We start from the raw sequence: 19,814 nt of genomic DNA on the forward strand, positions 1-19,814 counted from the left end.
TTTATTGCTTTCATATTTTATATACTTTTTTGTCATCAATCTTAAATTTACATTGGAGTTTTACTCCTATACTTACCCAGCAACTAGGAAGAAAAACCCCTTTAATGTAAACATTTGAAATTATAAATGATATCATGTCATCTTATTTTATAATGTCATTAATCCCTATTTTATGATTTTAATAGTTAGCAACTTCATCACAGGGTTAGTTTAAATATGTTTTAAAGATATGCTATGCAGTTCCTTTTATGGATGAGTGCATAAAATGGCAATTTATGAATCAGATGAATCAGTTCAGTTCAGTTGCTAAGTTGTGTCCAACTCTTTGCAACCCCATGCACTGCAGCATGCTCAGCTTCTCTGTCCATCATCAACTCCCAGAGCTTGCTCAAATTCACGTCCATCGAGTTGGTGATGATGAATACACTGAAACAAATATGGTAGAGATAAATAGATGACATGTGATGATGACAATGATATGTGTATATGTGATATGATACTTAGTACTAGTCTCCCTCAAGGACTAAGAATGGTGTGTGGACAGGACATTGAGAACCTTTAAAAAAAAATCAGCTTCATAAGTCCCTTCTTGATGGTGAAAGCCAGTGGCAAGAAAGGGTATCAGATGAGGGAATGAGCTTGTGGAAAATATTTTGCTGCCAGGGATCTGCTTCTTTCTTTTTTTAATCATAAACTCGATAACTAAAGCCCCAGGGAAAGCAAAAGAACTTTCTATACTTTGATATTCTCCAAGGAATATCTCCAGCTATGAATTAAAGAAATTCTATGCTGATAGGGAGCAATGTAAAACTGAGCATGCAAAAAGAGTGGATATATGCATAACTGATTTACTTTGCCTTTGGACACCTGAAACTAACACAACATTGTGAATCAACTATATTCCAATAAAAATGTTTTAAAAATTGCTTGTGTATTAAAAAAATACTTGTTATTATCACTAAATTAGAATTAAAAGTTAAAAAGGTATTACTATATTGGGTGTATTTTGGACACTTTTTTACCCCATGAAAAGAAAGCTTGTTACTGGAACAAATGCTAAAGGATCTTAAGTTGTTTCTGAATTTAAACTTTACTTTTTATGATAACCTGAAGATTATCATTTAATTTTGGACACAATATAGAATAATTCAGTGTCATAAAATGTACTAACTGACAGTTCTTATTTATAACACACCTAACTTAAATATTTATATAATTTATTATTTTATTGAAAATGGTGTTCTATTACATAATGGCTAAAATGTATCCATCTGATTTTTAAGACCAAGCTTTGAAAACTAAATATGTTTAAGTAATTTCCTTGACAAATGAAAATAACTTTTTCTGTATGTATCACAAATGCTTTTTAGGAGCTGAATATTTATAAACAGTAATTATGGGCCCATTGAATAGTGTTACCATTTGTATTGCAAACAATTTTATTTACACCTCAAACAATATATCCATATGACTCATTATGCTCATTTGATTTTTCACTTGCTTAACGTTTGCTTTCCCTGCTGAATATGAAGCAAAAGCAAACTAACGATTGGCCACTTGTATCACCGTGATGCCAACTCTTCATCTAAATTATGTGTATAAAATTATTCCAGGTAGTACATTCTCAGAGCAATTTTCTGTTATTTCAAGGATTTCAGTTATGCCTTTGACTACATCTATAAGTAATCATTAATGTTCTTTTTTCCCGCTTAATTAGGGTAAATTTTGGAAAAGCTGTAGGGAATAAGAGGTTTCGTCGATTTCTTAATTAAGTCTGTCAGTGATGTGACAGTTAAATTTAATTTCCAAGGCAGTGTTAAAATACCACTAAATAACCTGGATAGATAGACCTTCACAATCATCATCAATGTCATTTTTCCATTCTTCTTGACAAATGGGGGTTTACCAAATAGGGTAGGAGGAAATAGTGGTTCCCAGATAATACACTATAACCTTGTCAAGCATTGCAAAAATTTATGAAAGCCCAGAGAATATTCTGTATTTATTTTATAAGCTTCTAAATAGTGACAGTCCACTTGCATAATCTGTACTGCAGTGTACAGGACAGCACTGGGACTCAGTATTGTTTTCCACGTAATCCTGGGAAAAACTGCAACTAATTGTCCCAATTCTTTCAGGAGACAAGCACTACAAAAGAGGATTTCTTTTAAATTCTTCATTGAATTACTTATTTGGGTGGGCAGTCCCAGTATAATGTTTTTCCTGGATACCATCTTTGCTGAGTTATAACTTTTTAAGTTATATGAGATAAACTGGGTTGTGGATTACAGTCCATAATAGTGTTATATAGAGTACACTCAAAATTAGTTATTTTACTGGGGAATATATTGAAGTAACAATATCAGCCAGACCATTTGCAAAAATAAATGGTGCAGTTAAATAGTTCATTTTTTAAACAAAAATATATTGACCTAATGTGGATATGGACCTGAATTATTGCCTGGTGTATTGAATACGTTTACCAATGATGGTCTTGTTTCTAACAGCTCACTTCCTCTCATTGGTCTCTAACTTGGATTCTACTTCCTCAAACATAAGCAGCAGAGTTTTTCTTCCAACGAATAACCAACATGCTTGTCAGGTATTTGAAAGCACATGGCATTTGAATTACTTTCCATATTTGGGAACTTCGTTATTATAATCATGTGAACATTCATTATTTTTCACAGATTACATTTTATTACTTCTCCAGCCAAATGAATGGCAAGTTAATGGCTGGCTTTCAAACGACCTGTGGTGGCCCTATACAGCATTTATGGCAAAACACTGCTGGGCTCCAGAATCGTTGGGAGAGGAATGTCATCAAAATTCAGAGTCCCCAGAGGTTTCAGGTATGTATGTTATGTTTTCTGTCTTTGAAGGAAAAATGATAAAGTACAGATGTTTAACACCAGGTAATTAATCATCCCAGTTGTCTGAGGACTAAGGAATTTGCCAGAACTGTCACGTGTTGAAACCAAATAGTTCCAGGAAGCTGGGGTGGCCAGTCATCCTAAAAGACAGTTTTAAGAAGTTTAAAATTTAGGTATCAAAACTAAATTTGTTATATACTGACATACATTGATATAACAGTAAAAAATGACCTTCTAATACTCTTCCTAATTTCTTGAATCCCCTCCACTTTCCTTTTTCTCTCATCACTCCAATCTTCTTTCATTTCATTTTGCATTCTTAAGAATTTGATTCACTTCTAGTGAGGTGGGTGAATCTAGAGTGAGGTAAGTGAGAAAAAGACAAATATTGTGTATTAATGCGTATATATGGAGTTGAGAACAATGGTACTGATAAACCTATTTGTAAGGAGGAATGGAGACGCAGACATAGAGAAGAGACCTGCAGACACAGTGGGCTTAGGAGAGGGCGAGATGCATTAAGAGAGTAGCATTGGAACATATATGTTATCATTTGTAAAAGAGATGGCTTTGGAGAAGTGCAGTATAACACAGGGACCTCAACCTGGTGCTCTGTGACAATCTAGAGGGGTGGGAGGAGCGGTTCAAGAGGGAGGGGACACATGTATACTTCTGGCTAATTCACAGTGCTAAGTAGCAGAAACCAACACAACATTGTAAAGCAATTAACCTCCAATCAAAAAAGAAAATGGCTTCTGTTTCACAGTTTTCTCAAGCTTTTGAGAGAATAGGATTGTCTTGGGTAATGAGAACATAGATTGTTTTCAATATTAATACCAAATGCTGCTGAAGTGGAATCATTGTCATATTCATTTCATGGTTAAACTCAAATTATTCAATGCAGCCTTCATCTTCTAAAATAATTTTGAGAATTAAAGCCAATGTAAGCCTATAAAAGACATTTATTTATGCAGCCTAATAAAACTTATGTATGATAGAAATTATAATCTAATAACTATTATAGGAGTTCTTAGAAAAATAGCACATACTTTAACATTTTGGGCAGCCAAGCAAAATTTTCCAGTTAAAAAAGGGATCTTAAAACATTTTACTCTGAACAAATATGCTTTTTAAACCTGGTTTGTGACTCAGTTTAGCCCAGGTAGGTTTCCTTTATCATCTATTCTTAGAATATTACAATTTTATAATTTTGACCTGGAATAGAAAATCATCTGATATGTGATGGATTTAGCACTTGCCTTAATACAGAGAGTAAATTGTATTCAATTTTGAGTGGCTAAGAGGGAATATGGGAGAATGAATAAGATCTCTATTATTAAAACTGAATGATAAGATATAAGAATGGCACATATTATTAATTGATCTATCATAAAACCACTGAAGTTCAGAATTTTCAGCCTTTTGTAAAGCCATGGGGATCCAAAGAAAAAAATCATTTAGTAGATAGTTAGGTGACTCCTGGATGATGACTTGAGGAGAACTGTACAGTTGGAAGCTTAATTCTGTCATTTGAGGCTTTGAAATTCAGTATTATTGGGGTGTGTGTCTGAGTGAGTGAATGAGGTTGGGTTGGTATTTTAAGCCATCAGGCATGTAAGTCTTCCTATAAAGGACTCCTCAGGCACAGGGACAAGACATCTTGAGTTCCTGCCTTGGTGGGGAGTGCTCTGCAGAGTGAGAACCCCAGACAACAAGAATGCATCCAATTTGTTGTGGATGTTCAGGTGTCATTAACCAAAGGATAAATTTCTAGTTTATTTCTTGTATTACTACTTTATTTTCTTACTTCCCTATGTCTGTCTCTTTTCTGTAACAATAGCAACAAGAGAGTCAAGAGTGCCTTTGAGGGGACACTGACTAGATGAAGAAGGAAGAGCTTGCTGAAGTCCCTCTGTCTGCATGCTTGTCTAAACCTTAAGGACTGCTATGAGACTCTTGTCTGTGTGTAAAATTTATCAGTATTTATACATCTTTTCCGACTTTGAAACAGAGTGGGTGATTAAAAAAAAGAGAGTCTTAAGCTATCTTTCTCAAGCATTGTGCCTTCTTATTTTAGTGCAGAGTCTGCCTGTCAATGCAGGAGCCGTGGGTTTGATCCCTGGGTCCAGGGAGATCCCCTGGAGAAGGAAATGACAACCTACTCCAGTGTTCTTGCCTAGAAAATCCCATGGACAGAGGAACCTGGTGGGCTATAGTCCACAGATCACAAAAGAGTCAGACACGACTTAGCAACTAAAACTACAACAACAACAACAAATATTTTGGTCAAGGTCTTTATTAGTAGCACAGCAAGAGATTTGATGTTGGATACAAGTAGCGGGAACCTGCTACTTGTAAGTTAAGCATTTTAGGATATATTCTTTGCTTTTCTCAGGTGTCCATTCCCAAATAGCATATTGCGGGGGTTGATGATTAAATATGTGTAGTAGATAACTATAAAACTTTAAATTCCCAAATAGATTATCTCCAGGGCAATTCAGCTGTAGCAGAGGAAGTGAGATTGTTCACCCGAGTGCTTTAAAATGCAGCAGTGTCTTCCACCAAAACAGATGCCCATGGAGCTTATTAATTTGATTCTCAAAATCCTTCATTGCTGATACAAAAACAGTGCCTCTACCTTAAAGGCATTGCTAAAAATTAGGAAACTGTACGACTCTCATGGGATCCTCTGGCTACACTGATCTTTAAGACAGCAGGTATGTTGTAGTTCTATCCTGTCAGCAAGTGAACAGATACTCATTTGCTTTTGTTGAGCTGGGCCACAGAGATGTGCGGTGCTTGTAATACTGCCTGCCACTATGTAGTAGCTCTTTGCTGAAAAGCTTTAGAAAGAGGCGTATTTGAGGTCATTTTGGAATCAGCGTCTCCAGACAGTTATCTGCTGCCTCATCAATTTATAACTCTCCCAGAATTATTCTAGGTTTTTTTTTTTTTTTTGGTTTGTTTTTCTCGGCAGTTTCCCATGCATGCTGCCTTGATAGTTTTAAAGTCATTCATGCTTGCTTTAGAAATACTTACATAGATTTTCATCCCAGCTGGACTCTGGCTTAGCATGGGTTTCTGAGAAAGCCTCTGGATCTGGTTCCTGTGTGGGGACTTTGTCGCCTTCACCTATAAAGGACTAACTGGATCCATCCCTTGGTAACCTGAAGTGTATGTTAATTTCTGAGAGACTGCTGCTATATAAACTAGGAATGGTGTTTATGCATTTAGTCCACAGAGATGGCAGTGTTTCAGAAAGTTTCTGAAGGTGTTTAAAGAATAACACCTAGTACTGATCGAGTGCTTACTGTATGTAAAGAATTGCCTTTAGCCTTTCATGTATACTCTCTTATTGGCCCTTCATGGAAGTCCTCTCAACTATCATTTACCCCATTGCTCACAGGAGGACTGTAAGCTTTATTTTTTAAAGATGTTTTGATGTGGACCATGTTTAAATTCTTTATTGAATTTATTACAATACTGCTTCTGTTTCATGTTTTGGTTTTTTGGTCCTGAGGCAAATGGGATATTAGTTCCCCAACCAGGGACTGAACCCAGGCCCCCTGCATTGGAAGGTGAAGTCTTAGCCACTGGAACACCAGGGAAGTCCAGAGGATTGTAAGCTTTAGAGAATGAAATAATATACCAAATCCCATACAAGATTAGAACATAGGATAGTTTGATTTCAGATCTCAGTCAGTCACTGAGCCACGATATTTTTTTATCTAGTAAAGCTGTGTAAGAATTTATGAAATATAGAAAAAAAATCCAACCTCTAGATTTGGTCAGATCTGATGTGACTTATTAAATTTTTGTATGCTGTGTTAGATGAAACATTATTATGCATTGTATGGTGCTAATGAACTGAGACCACATTTCTCAAAATTGCAGACAAAAGCAATTAATTTTGCTATTGTCTTAAAATATTCATAGAAGCAAAGAATAAACCAGGCTAAACATATAGTAGAAATTTAGCCTCAAATTCAGATGAAACCTCCCCTCATCCCTGTTTTTTCCTGGTTCTTGAAGGGACTTCTCCTATTGGTTTTATGGGTAGGAAAGAATGAATACTATGTTACTAAGTATATCATTGACTGTGGTTTTCCAACTGAATGTCTGGATTCTTGAAATCAGTGCCTGAATTTTAAGACGATACTGAAGCATTTTTAATATGCTGTTATCTACTTGTCATTTCTCTGATATTCCACTTAGAAATGCCAGAGACTTCTCATCACTCTCCCATTCAGAAACAATAGGCTTTATTAATACAAACAAAAGATGTGGTTAATAATGATGAATATAAATTATTAACTTACTGCTACTCTCAAACTTTTCAAAATCATAATTTGAGACATTTTATCTTTTAATTCAAGAATACTTACTGTGTGAACACATGACGATGAAAAGACTACTGTCATCTTCTTGTGTTTTATATATTTTCTTGAAAAAGACCATTGAGTGCATAACTAATTAGAAAACTTCTCATACAGAAGATATAAATGCAAAGGTTTCTGTTCATGTCGTTACTAGTATAATCCAAGTGAGTTTATATCCATTGTTCACCTGCCATAAAAGTTTCATTGACGATTTAAATCGAGTATTTCAAGCACAAAGCCTCCCTTCCGAAGCCATCTTCTCTAAAAATGTTTGAGGCGAAAGAAATTTGTCTCATGTTTTCCATTGCATCAGTGCAGGCTATACCTGACTTATGTGATGGCGTCAAACTTCTAACTTCATTATCCGCGCTGTGATCTGCTTTTGTTTTGCTGCTTTGCTGCTGTTTTCTTTTCTTTATTTTGGCTGTGCCCCTGAGGCGCTCAGGATCTTAGTTGCTTGATCAGGAATCCAATCCTTGTCCCCTGTAGTGGAAGCACAGAGTCCTAACCACTGGACTGCCAGGGAAGTCCCTATCTTTTTTTTTTTTTTTTTTTTTACTTCACCTAACAGAAAAAAATGAGGTGGGTATTTGGAAAAGGTTATTTGCCTAAATTTTGGAGAAAACAAAGAATGTTAATCACTTCTCTTAGAAATGCAATGACCACATCACAAACAGCCTCTGACTATAGGGCCTGGTTTTTAAAAAACTATCATGGGTTTCCATGTTTGTTTTTTTTTTTTTTAATTTTTATTTATACTTTATTTTACTTTACAATACTGTATTGGTTTTGCCATACATTGACATGAATCTACCACGGGTGTACATGCGTTCCCAAACATGAACCCCCCTCCCGCTTCCCACCCCATATCATCTCTCTGGATCATCCCCGTGCACCAGCCCCAAGCATCCTGTATCCTGCATCAAACATAGAGTGGAGATTCATTTCTTACATGATAGTATACATGTTTCAATGCCATTCTCCCAAATCATCCCACCCTCTCCCTCTCCCTCAGAGTCCAAAAGTTTGCTCCACATATCTGTGTCTCTTTTGCTGTCTTGCATACAGGGTCATCATTGCCATCTTTCTAAATTCCATATATATGTGTTAGTATACTGTATTGGTGTTTTTCTTTCTGGCTTACTTCACTCTGTATAATCAGCTCCAGTTTCATGCATCTCATTAGAACTGATTCAAATGTATTCTTTTTAATGGCTGAGTAATACTCCATTGTGTATATGTACCACTGCTTTCTTATCCATTCATCTACTGATGGACATCTGGGTTGCTTCCATGTCCTGGCTATTATAAACAGTGCTGCAATGAACATTGGGGTACACGTGTCTCTTTCCATTCTTGTTTCCTCGGTGTATATGCCCAGCAGTGGGATTGCTGGGTCATAAGGCAGTTCTATTTGCAATTTTTTAAGGAATCTCCACACTGTTCTCCATAGTGGCTGTACTAGTTTGCATTCCCACCAACAGTGCAAGAGGGTTCCCTTTTCTCCACACCCTCTCCAGCATTTATTGCTTGTAGACTTTTGGATCGCAGCCATTCTGACTGGTGTGAAATGATACCTCATTGTGGTCTTGATTTGCATTTCTCTGATAATGAGTGATGTTGAGCATCTTTTCATGTGTTTGTTAGCCATCCGTATGTCTTCTTTGGAGAAATGTCTATTTAGTTTTTTGGGGTGGCTCAGACAGTAAAGAGTCAGCCTGCAGTGCGGGAGACCCAGGTTCGATCCCTGGGTCGGGAAGGTCCCTTGGAGAAAGAAATGGTAACCCACCCCAGTGTTCTTGCCTGGAAAATCCCATGGATGGAGGAGCCTGGCAGGCTACAGTACATGGGGGTCGCAAAGAGTTGGACATGACTGAACAACTTCACTCATTTTCCACATTCTGTAGATAATCCACCCATCCCCCTTTTCAGGATCCCAACCAAAATCCCTGGAAACTTTTTGTTTAAATACCTTTAACTGGATTATCTCCCTGTGCCTGGTGGATCTTTTGTTTCCTAGCTATGTAGATCCACAAGTAATTTCCCTACAATTAGAGAAGCAATTCTTTTTCCTAAGAAAACCTTTGCTCTTGCAGTGCCAGTGGGCTTAAATGACTGCCAATTTTCATATGAGCTTCTCTTCAGTTATACCAAGTTAATCTATAATTTAACTGAATCAAATAAATAAATACACATATTGCAAACTCTGAGGAGAGGCTTGAAGGTAAGAAGATAATTTAAAAGCTACTTCAGGACTTCCCTGGGTGGTGCAGTGGTTAAGATTCCATGCTTCCAATGCGGGGGGCCTGTGGTTCGATCCCTGGGAAGTGAACTAGATCCCACATTTTGCACCTAAGAATTTGCATGCTGCAACTGAGGCCTGGCAGAACCAAGTAAATAACATAAAAGCTATTTCATTAGATCAGGTATGAAGATGTAGGAGTGGAAATAGCAACGGAAAGGAAAGAGGGTTTAATAGGTCTTGATCGATTGGACATGACTGGGGGAGAAAGTGATTCCAAGGATCATTTTGGGGTTTTGAGCATTGCAGATGGCAGTCTCCTGATACCATTTTCAGAGGATGAGCATCAGGGCAGAGGTCCAAGTTGAGAGGAAAGAACATCTTGAATTAGAAGTGTCTTCGTGTCACCTGACTGAAAATATTCAACAGATGGTAGAGATGGGGAAGGAGAGCTCAGGAGAAAGAGGCTGACATTCCTGATGTAAACGTGTATTCATGAGCCTGGGTGACAGATAAAGTCCTGAAGATGAATGGTTTTGTGGGGAGAGCACGGAGGAGAAGAGAGACTGGTAATAAGTCAACACTTATTTCCACTTTTATCTTTAAATGTGGCTGTGGAGAAGGCGATGGCACCCCACTCCAGTACTCTTGCCTGGAAAATCCCATGGACGGAGGAGCCTGGTAGGCTGAAGTTCATGGGGTCACGAAGAGTTGGACACGACTGATGGACTTCACTTTCTTTTTTCACTTTCATGCTTTGGAGAAGGAAATGGCAACCCACTCCAGTGTTCTTGCCTGGAGAATCCCAGGGACGGAGGAGCCTGGTTGGCTGCCGTCTATGGGGTCGCACAGAGTCGGACACGACTGAAGTGACTTAGCAGCAGCAGCAGCAGCTGCAAGTACCTTATGACAGCTTGAAATCCTAGTATCCAAATATTAATTTTTGGTTATCCTTGATCATTGTAATACTATAGAAATGTTTTCAATTATAATAAAGTAATTGCATTTCAACCAAAAATAATTTTTTTTTAAATGTGGCTGCTATAGGTAAGTGTTCAGTTCAGCAGGAACTAGGGAATGTATCTATATGAATAGGCTTTCAAGAAGAATAAAGTTAACCTATGCAGAGTAGATTTTTAATTAGTAAACACTATACATTAGCTTAAATATTTTAATAACTATGCGATAATAGCTGACATTTAATGCCAACTATATAGGTCAAGTGCAGTTGTATAAGTGATGATTCATTTGTTACCTTGCATACATCTTATCATATAGGTAATAACTATCCTTATCAATACCTTTTTACAAAGAAATAAACTGAGGCACAGAAGTGTTAAGTAACTTCTCCAGGGTCTTCCTGCTAGGAAGTGGTGTATCTGGGATCTAAATTCAAGTAATCTGATTCCAAATATACACTTTAATCACTATGCTATGGAGGCTTCTCAGGTAGTGCAGTGGTAAGGAATCTGCTTCGCAATGCAGGAGACATGGGTTCAATCCCTGGGTCGGGAAGATCCCCTGGAGCAGGAAATGGCAACCCACTCCATTCTTCTTGCCTGAAGAATCCCATGGACAGAGGAGCCTGGCAGGCTACAGTCCATGGGGGTCACAAAGAGTCAGACATGACTGAGCATATACACTATGCTATGCTACCCTCATATGAAGCCATTCCTACATCACAATTTGTGATAGACTTCTTCCATCATGGTCCTGACTTGTAAGTAGTCCCATGGTTACTCTAATTTATGTGAAGAGAGGATGACTTTCTTAGGGCTATATATTGACAGTTCACTGGATACATTATGGACGTTCTTCATCACGTTTTTAATAGACTAGTAGACAATCCCTGGCTTAAAAGGAAATATATTAGGACGTCACATTGTACAGGAACAAAAGAAAATGCAGGACAGCAAAATGATCTCCTAGGTCTTGTGATACAGACCAACTATTAAGTTAAGAAGCAATGTGATATCTTGAAATAACGTTTACTTTATGAATAAGGTTGAGTCATGTACACAGGTTTAATGCATCCATGAATTAAGCCTCACACATTATTGATATTCATTAATGAGGACGCGAGAATACTCTCCACCAATACACCAATGTTTTATTGATTTAAGTAATTAGGAGTACTTGATCTTTCCAAGTTTCTCAGATTCATTCTGCTAGAGGATTTCCTCTTGGTGGAGACTAGGGCTGGCCTCACATCATAGTACAACATGCGGTCATTTTAACAGTAAGTCACTGAACAATGATTTCCAATCGGTGTCTCGAGCTATGTTTAGATAATGGCAGAAAATGTGCAGGAAGATAGGACAAGGACATTCAAGATGGGGCTGTGAGTAAAATTCAGTGAACCAGAGGTAATGACTTTGATCTGCTCTTTATTTTTGCTTAATGCTGCAAAATAGCTCCCAGAACTGGTAAATACTAAGTAGTATGAATGCATAGGAACCAAACATGGAAGATGATATAGGAAAGAAACCAGGTGGCTGTTGATTCATTTTACAAATATGTTACCTAACCTATTCTAAACATGTGCGATACAGAGAAGACTGTACATTTTTTGGTTCAGGTGTTTTTGTTTGTTTGTTTTGTTTTTAAACTTTTTATTTTGTATTGGAGTATAGCTGATTAACAATGTCGTGATAGATTCAGGTGGACAGCAAAGGGACTCAGCCGTACATATGCATGTATTTAATCTCCCTCCAACTGCCCTCCCATCCAGGCACTTTTTTGTTCTTCAAAGTATAGCTCTCTCTCCACTTGGAATTGGCATGTTCACCCATGTGCTTCTAGGAAGTATCGTGTTTCTTTTATTTGTAGACTCTGTGCTACAAGATTGTGAGACAATACTGTTCTTTGTTCTTCATTTCGGTTTGTTTTTCTTGTCCAGGTTGTTTTTCAAGGCCAGATGATTTCAGCTCAGGATGAAGCCATAGCTATTGACGATCTATCTTTCAGCTCAGGCTGCTTGCCAGCAGATGGTAAGATATTTTTCTCATTCTGATCCTTATTGTATAAAAAAGTCAGTTCAGTTTAAACATTGTGTAATGATTTTGATCTGCTCTTTTATTTTTGCCTGATGTTTGAGAGTGAATTATTTTCTATTGTCCTTATGCACTGTGGTACAATGACTAGATTTGTGCTAGAGGTGAACACAGGCTACTATAAAGAACTGAAGTGTGCAATTGAGTCTCAGATTTGGAACCCTGTAGCATATTTACACTGGTTAGTTAAATCTTACCCAGAGAATTCTATGCCTTCTAGGATATCAAGAGAAGACTGGCCCCCATTGATTTGAAACTGTCTTCTTAGAGAATCAATTTAACTAAGCCACTGAAAGACACAAATGGAGAAGTATATTAGTTATAATCTATTTTCTATTTAGACTGAAACAACTAGATCAATAAACCACACATCAGATCTAAAAAATTATCCATATCAGTCCTGTGATTACATTAACTGTGTAATATTCAATTCACCATTCACATTGTTCTCAATAGGAAAGTTCAATGTTTAAAATATAAGTTGGTAAGGATGAAATTAACTTAGGCTAATATGCAATAATCACATTTATTTAATATATTTGAGTATAGATATTTGATATAATTTTTTCCTTTTGAAATTTTATTATGATATAGTAGAATCAAGAAAGCTGTTTTGTAGAAAGGGTTCCAAGTTCTAGTTGGATACAAAGAAATGGTAGCTGTGGTTAAATAAAAATGTTCCAGTAACAGAAGAAATGTGGTTAAGAAAAAAGTATTCAGTCTACCTGAGAGAGACCAAGGAAACTTGATAAAGGATGTTTGCATTGTGCTTTGATACTTAAAAAGCACTTCTGCTGTTATAAGAGCTTACAGGTTTGTGTCTCCTGTCACTCAAATCAAGGTAAATTTACAAGAGCTAATGACAGCCCCTCTAAACACGGAACACATAAAGTTCTCTTTCATCTTTGTATTGTCAGTTCTCAGTATATATTAGTAAGAAATCATGTTAGGATAAATTGAAATATAGATAAGTGAAATGTAGAATTTTAAAGGAACAGACTGTAACCTCCACCCATTCCTAGAAGTAAATAATTTAAGCATTATTATTAACCACATCAGTGACTTTTCACTAAAAGAAGATAATATTCCTTAGATTTATCAGAAGGGAAGCAGTATGCTAGTAGAGAATACATTGTCAATTCCAGGCAATGCATGATCTGCCATTTAAAACTCCCCTAATAATCTCTCTTCTGTTACCCTGCATGGTTGTTTATGAGCCAGAGCACAGCCCACTTACACTGGATTTTGAATGAAACATCCAGTCCCTGACCCTGATCACCTCAGCAGGGACATTATATATCTGAGATTAATAGTTTCTACAGAAATTGAGGTCTGCCAGACAAAATGATCCCTAATAGTTGTATTTATTGCTCAGTCTGGCTGATCACCCTCAAAGGAGAACAAAGCCATGAAATAAGCTATTGACTGGACTTCCTGGACCATCAGGGAGTTAGGAAGTGGCTCTTGCCATTGAAACTGTTTACACAGCAAATTTATGCAGGAAAATGCTTGGGTTGTGCTTGGGACCTGAGATTGCTTGTAATAGGACTCTGCTATCATTTCAGACGTGAACTTAACTCTTCATCTTCAGCTCTGGGAACCAAAGCCATTTCTCTATGTACCCATGACCCATACACTAAGACAAAGGCCTGGGTAGACGGGCCATAATAATTACTCAGAAGACAAATGCCAGGTTTTTAGTAAGCACTTAAACTCTTAACATCACTACAGAAATAAAAAATGCAATAATAGTGGGAGTAAGAGCACATGATACTTGAACATTCAAAGATAAGTTGGGGTCACATAGAAAAATACTGGCATCTATAATTTCTAAGAATATTTCTAGATAGTGTTATCACTATATTGGTCTGAAGTGATGCGGAAATAAAGTTTGATGAAGATGAGACATGGATTTTAAAGCTCAATTATTGGGTAGGGCTTTTACATGATTGTTACATTTATACAAGATAAAGCTCTAGAGAAGACGACTTTGAAATCCATGACTGAAGTCTTCAATAAATATGGAAATCAGACCTCCTGCATGGATGACCCAGGGCTATAAGTTAAGTGTCCTGAGCCAAGATGTTTTTACAACATGGAAGAATAAATCACTGTATGGAAGCAACATTGGGGATTTAGAAGGATGATGACTTTAATTTTTGGCCTTGTGTTTTATGGGGCATTGGAAAAAGATATCTCCCCTTGGGGAAGGCTGCAAAGTGAGTGGTTTCCTTTTAGAGAAATTCCATACTCAGGTCAAGGTCACAGAGTGTTCTTTGAATCTTTGAAGGTGAGGGTGCATGGATTTTGTTTTTTGTTTTTCAAATAGAATGAAGATTGAAGGCATATTTAAACTTTTTGGAGGGAAACACAGCTGCATGAGGACTAATAATGGAGACAAAGGATAAAGCATTATGGGATAAGATTGGCATTCAGATGGAGTTACATTTTTTAAATAGTGGGACTGTGAGAGATGGTAAAATTAGGTGGCATTAAATTTTCAAATGAGACCTCTCCACTCAAATTCAGGCACTGACAGACTATATCTAGTTAATCATCAGAATCACGTAAAAGAGTGATTGATTCTGGGATTCATTCCAGCCCTGCTAGATGGGAATCACTGAGGATGGGGCCTATGTTATAAATAATGTCCTTAGGAAATTTTTGTCAAGTCAGCCAATTCTAGGTTTAAGAACAGAACTAGCCTTTGGGAACCATGAGACCTAGTCTTGTGTTGATTTTTTGCATTTGGCAGCGATTGCCCTGGAGTAGGGTTCTGGATGACTAGAGTCAATGGTTTCAGTCTCATGTCCTGGTGGTGATGGCCAAGCGGGAGAAGCAGGCAGATCCAACCCAACACCTTCTGGACATTTCCATGAGAAAATCCTACTCCAGTGGAAAATAGGGTTAAATATGCATTGGGATGCAAGAAAGCACAATAGTCTGAGATTTTTGCTTTTGCTTTTGACTTAATAGGCTTCCCTGATAGCTCAGAGGGTACAAAACATGCCTGCAATGCAGGAGACCCCAGTTCGATTCCTCGGCTTGGGAAGATCTCATGGAGAAGGGATAGGCTACCCACTCCTGTATTTTGGGGCTTCCCTTGTGGCTCAGCTGGTAAAGAATCTACCTGCAATGTGGGAGAGCTGGGTTCCAACCCTGGGTTGGGAAGATCACTTAGAAAAGGGAAAGGTTACCCCCTCCAGTATTCTGGCCTAGAGAATTCCATGGAATGTTTAGTCCATGGGGTTGCAAAGAGTCAGACATGACTGAGTGACTTTCACTTGTCAGATGACTTACTAGAGGATATAGATAGTCATGGCATAGATTCTTCAACTCTGACACTGCTAAATTCAAGGACTAAGGCGTTTTCTTGCTACTTGCCTCATGCTTGCCATCTTATGCTTCTGGAATAACCTCTCTCATTCAGGATAGGAAGAAGGAAGGAATGACATAGGAAATAGTTTTGGACATGTCGTTCATCAGCGAGGTGATCGTCATGCAGATAACCTTGGTTGCTAGGGAGGCTAAGAAAACTGAGTGTTTAAATTTGGCCTCTGTAATAAAAGAAAGCAAGGAGAACAGGTTTATAAGTTGAGTGAGCATCCGTTTGCTACAGAAACTCAACATTAGCATATTTAAAATTAAATTCCAATCTTCTTTTAAACTCTATTTCTTTTCCTTAGTTCCCTTTTCCTATGTTCCCTATTGATGTCTGTTTGGTCTCACATAGAAGCCAAGGAGTCATTCTTCAATCCTTCGTCCCCTTTCTCACCTCCCCATTAACTTGGTGCAAAACATTAGTGAGAGTATGTTCTTATATTTCTCCAATTGTCTCCACTTATTTATCATTATTATTCATCCAGCTCTGATTTTGTATGTCTCATATTTTTTTTCTTGGATTTTGAAAATTCCAGTTTCAGTCTATTCCACTCCACTAATCACTACTACCTGCTATCCACCAGTTTGTACTTTCTAACATCCAACTATGACCAATCTCTACTCTATTTAAATCCCTCAGTAACTCTCATTGCCTTCAGAATGGAATTCAGATTTTTTTTGTCATGACATAAGATCACCAGGATCCTGCTCTAACACACCAGCCCAACTCCTTCCTTCTTAATTCCCCCAAGAATTCCCATATTCTGACCCAGAAGAGCTACTTGTGAGTCTAGTGTTATCTCCTTTTTTGCGTATCTTGCAAACATTGCTCCCTCTGCTTATTTCACAGAAAATTTTTATGACCTGTCCTGCTACTAGACATCCTTTCAGACTGAGTCAGGGTGTCTTTTCTGAGAAGACTTCTCTTACAGAAAATGCCCCCACACTCCTAGTCCCTGTCCATACATACACACAGTATTGATTTACCGACACAGCTAAATGCTGAGAAGTGTGTAATAGACTAAACAAAGAATATGTGAAATTATTTAAATATCAAGTATTTGGGATTTTAGATGAATTCTTCTTTCTGCTGAGCCACAAGTATCATTCCATAAAAAGCAGATTTAAATCAAATATCATGGGAATATATTTCTTTAGCAGTACTTACACTTATGCTGCTGCTGCTGCTAAGTCACTTCAGTCGTGCCCGACTCTGTGTGACCCCATAGACGGCAGCCCACCAGGCTGCCCCGTCCCTGGGATTCTCCAGGCAAGAACACTGGAGTGGGTTGCCATTTCCGTCTCCAATGCATGAAAGTGAAAAGTGAAAGAGAAATCGCTCAGTTGTGTTTGACTCTTAGCGACCCCATGGACTGCAGCCCACCAGGCTCCTCTGTCCATGGGATTTTCCAGGCAAGAATACTGGAGTGGGGTGCCATTGCCTTCTCTGACACTTATGCTAAGAATATTATATTATTTTTTAGGTTTTGTTTCAGTATCAAAAATAAAGATATGTCTTCAAAATAATGAGATTTTTTATCAGGATGAATTAAGCTGAGGCAAATATTTGCCATGGTTTAGTGGAAACATTGAGTTTTCTGTCATTTTACAGCAGATATATAGCATTTGGAAATGAGTCCTCTTGAAAGTGAATGCTGTAATAAGTCTTTTGGTGGTCATTTTGATTTATAGAAATGGTTCTGTTTAAGATATATAGGTTTCCTGACAAGACTTCTCTATTTTATTCTTCAAACTAGTGTGCTTTTAAAAATTTGTTCTGATTTTTTTTTTTTTTCTTTTGAGACAAGGGAACAATTCTATTACTGCGTTTTTATTTTCTCTGTTTTGATGCTTTGATACTCGGTGTCTTGCTGATCACAGAGGGTCTGTCTCTTCCAGAGTGAGCCAATTCCTGGAGACAGTAAACCAGCTCGCCTTACAGTGTGTTTTTCAAATCGACAGCCATCTATTTAGGCTTTCATACTTTGGGCCACTAGATACCTGCCTTAATTACCCCAGGGGCAGTTCATGTTTTCTAAGGCAGTAGTTTAGAAAAAGTTATGACAGACTGGATGGCTTAAGGTGGTGCTAGTGGTAAAGAACCTGCCTGCCAATGCAGGAGACATAGGGGACACAGGTTTGATCGCTGGGTCAGGAAAATCCCCAGGAGGAGAGTATGACAACCCATTCCAGTATTCTTGCCTGGAGAATCCAATGGACGGAAGAACCTGGTGGGCTACAGTCCATAGGGTCACAGAGTCAGACGCGACTGAAAAGACTAAGAATGCACAAACAGATGGCTTAAAGCAACAGAAATTTCATTTCTCATGATTCAGAAGCCTGGAAATCCAACATCGAGGGGTCACCAAGTTTTTTTTTTTTCCTTGCATTTTTTTTTCCCCCTGTTTGTGGATGACTGTCTTCTCCTTGGTCTTCATATAGTCTTCTTTCTCTGTGTGTCCGTGTCCTAAATGCCTGTTCTTATAAGGACGCCAATCATGTTGGACTAGAGCCCACCAATATGACCACACTTTACCTTAATTACCTCTTTATAGACCCTATCTCCAAATATGGTCACATTCTGAGCTACTAAGTGTTTGGACTTGAGCATATGAATTGGTGGTGGTGGGTACAGTTCAGCCTATCAGAGCAACTAGGGACAGCCCTGACTGACTAAATGAAATATTGATGGATTTTCAGACCATGGCTCTATGGTTGTCAGAATATATAGAAATAAATACCAGAAATGTATAATTTTATTGTTTAATTTTTTTTAATTATAAAGAAATAGTAACTTTTTACATTTGAGAAAATTCTGATCATGAGAAATCCCCCAGATAGATTTTTTCTTGTTCTTGTATTTTATTTCACCACATAGATTATTATGTGTGCTATTATCTTTAGGGAAAAAACAACTGTTTCTATTTTTTATTATAGAAGTATAAACAACTCTAGAAAAGTGATAGATATAGGTATTATCATGGTTTCTGAAGGTTTTCAAGTTGGAAAATAAAACTAAATTCTTTTTATAACATTTAAAAAAATATTTTAGATTACTTCCATGATTTCAAATAGTATCTAACCACTGCCCTTCCCAAGACAGGGGTATTCACTGTGTGTTTATTATAAGGAAGATCTGTTTAGGCTTTACCAAAATAGCAAATATGAAAAAAGATCAGTGTTTGTGACTAAAAAATCAGTGTTTGTGACTAAATAAGAATATGCTTAATCATTGATTCTTAAATAACATTGATTCTTGAACAAATTACTCACTATGTATTTTTATAAAGATTGCATGATATAGCTCACAATCAGAATATTGTGAATATTCTGTGAATATTTTTAGGTTGGCTTGCCAGGATTTTGCCTTATTCTCCTTTATAAACATTCCAAGTACACAAGTTATCTCTTGATGAAAACCTGAATAATGCTTATATATTATCCAGTTAACTAAGCATTATTTAACTAGTTACCTTTTTATCTTATTTCTAGCTACCTTTTAATATCTAATGACTATTCATTGAAATTCATTACTGATTTAAGAAAACTGATAAAGAAATTGTCAAAAACCCCTGGAGTCAAAAGTAGATGTCAATTATAACTTTTGCAGCAGTAGCTTTGAGGCTTGGACTTCATTTTCTACCATCTGAGGGAGTCTGGTCAATTTCATGTAACCTGTTTGTACAAGATAAGATTTATGGCAGGCTTTGCACATGTGGCTTCATTGGTATAGAGACTTTGAAATTGTTGACAAAGCTTCATCCTGCTGATTGTACATCATTGATGGAGAATTTTAAAATGTCGAAGATAATTTTCTACAGCTGGATTGTGGTGCATTATAAGAATAAAAGGGAGAGAGGATGGAGAGGGAGAAAATTGAATATGA

General features: G+C 37.3%; 1 protein-coding gene across 1 annotated transcript in view; it reads left to right on the forward strand.

The window, feature by feature from the left end:
* MALRD1 (MAM and LDL receptor class A domain containing 1) overlaps nt 1–19,814 on the forward strand; it is a 590,849-nt gene that overhangs the window by 13,607 nt on the left and 557,428 nt on the right. The window contains exons 3-5 of the mRNA XM_068987706.1: nt 2,508–2,602; nt 2,691–2,852; nt 12,394–12,484. Of these exons, the coding sequence (XP_068843807.1) occupies nt 2,508–2,602; nt 2,691–2,852; nt 12,394–12,484 (348 nt within the window). The remainder of the gene's footprint in view (nt 1–2,507; nt 2,603–2,690; nt 2,853–12,393; nt 12,485–19,814) is intronic.

The sequence above is a fragment of the Capricornis sumatraensis genome, chromosome 15, assembly GCF_032405125.1.
Source record: "Capricornis sumatraensis isolate serow.1 chromosome 15, serow.2, whole genome shotgun sequence".
NCBI classification, from domain to species: Eukaryota; Metazoa; Chordata; class Mammalia; order Artiodactyla; family Bovidae; genus Capricornis; species Capricornis sumatraensis.